Raw genomic sequence first — 1009 nt, 5'->3', positions numbered from 1 at the left:
GGGGGGGGGGGGGGGGGGGGGGGGGGAGTGCCACCCCAGCTGCCCATGCTGGCACCTTCCTCAGGTTGGGGCAGATGCCTCCCTTGCCTAGGGGGGGTGAAATCCTGACTCCTGTCCAACAGGAAGTGGGGGATCTTCAGGGGAGCAGCATAGGGGCCCCTGGCACAAGCTGGATCGGCATTGTCACAGTCAAGACCTGTGGGAAGACAAGAAGGGAGATAGGGGTCAGGGCAGTGGGGGAAGGGATCACAGCCAGGAGGGGATGCAGCTTAAAGTGGGGTGGAGTCACAGGGTGAGGGAAGGGTCACTGTGGAGCAAATGTGGTAAAGTCTACCTGTGGGAGGGATCACAGCACTAGGGATAGGGCTATAACCCAGTGGGTAGAGCCAGAACACATGGTAAGAAAGGGGTGGAGACAGCAGAAGAGGTGGAGTCAGAAAAAGGAAGAGCACCCCATTGGAGGAGACGGTCACAGCCAGGGGCAGAACCACCAGAGGGAAGAGTCAAATGGGGCAAAGAAAATGGGGGCCAAAGTGGAGTAAAAGCCCTGCCTGGGGGAGAGGCAGGGGACAGAATCAGACTGTGGGGGTGGAACCAATCCCCAGGGAAACTGAGTCAGAACTGAGGGAGTGGGGCTGGCTGCAAATGTAAAGCCCTGCAGCCTGGGGGTGGGGTTTAGGTGCAGAAGGAGAGGAGCCACAGCCTGGGGGGAGCAGAGATGGAGGTCACTGAGGAAGGCGGTCTGTAGGGGAGGGGGAAAAGCAGGGCTTTCCAGATGGACAGAGCTCCCCAAGGCCCTGGCCCTGGCACACCTTGGTGCCCCTGTGGAACTGGGCACGGCTCCTCTCGGGCTTGATGTGGTGGGAGATGTAGATATCAAGGAGGTAGGGCACCTGCCCACCCTCCAGCACGATCCGGTCCTCCCCCAGCTCCAGGGACAGCTCCAGTGCCGAGGCCTGGGGAGGGGAGGAGAGAGGTGAGACCAGCCAGGACTCCTTTCAGGCCCCAT

The 1009-nt window shown here is 61.0% G+C and overlaps 1 protein-coding gene across 2 annotated transcripts in view; it reads right to left on the bottom strand.

The window, feature by feature from the left end:
- Positions 1-6: 6 nt before the first annotated feature.
- The window catches only part of PIH1D1 (PIH1 domain containing 1), a 6042-nt gene continuing 5039 nt past the window's right edge, over positions 7-1009 (bottom strand). For both annotated transcript variants that reach the window (XM_006014933.3, XM_025196541.1), the window contains 2 exons: positions 813-956; positions 7-196 (listed from right to left, as the gene is read on the bottom strand). In XM_006014933.3, coding sequence (XP_006014995.1) covers positions 137-196; positions 813-956 — 204 coding nt within the window. In that variant the 3' untranslated portion in view covers positions 7-136. The remainder of the gene's footprint in view (positions 197-812; positions 957-1009) is intronic.

Source organism: Alligator sinensis, unplaced genomic scaffold, assembly GCF_000455745.1.
Source record: "Alligator sinensis unplaced genomic scaffold, ASM45574v1 scaffold647_2, whole genome shotgun sequence".
NCBI lineage: Eukaryota > Metazoa > Chordata > Crocodylia > Alligatoridae > Alligator > Alligator sinensis.
This window is presented reverse-complemented; position numbering and strand designations above follow the sequence as displayed.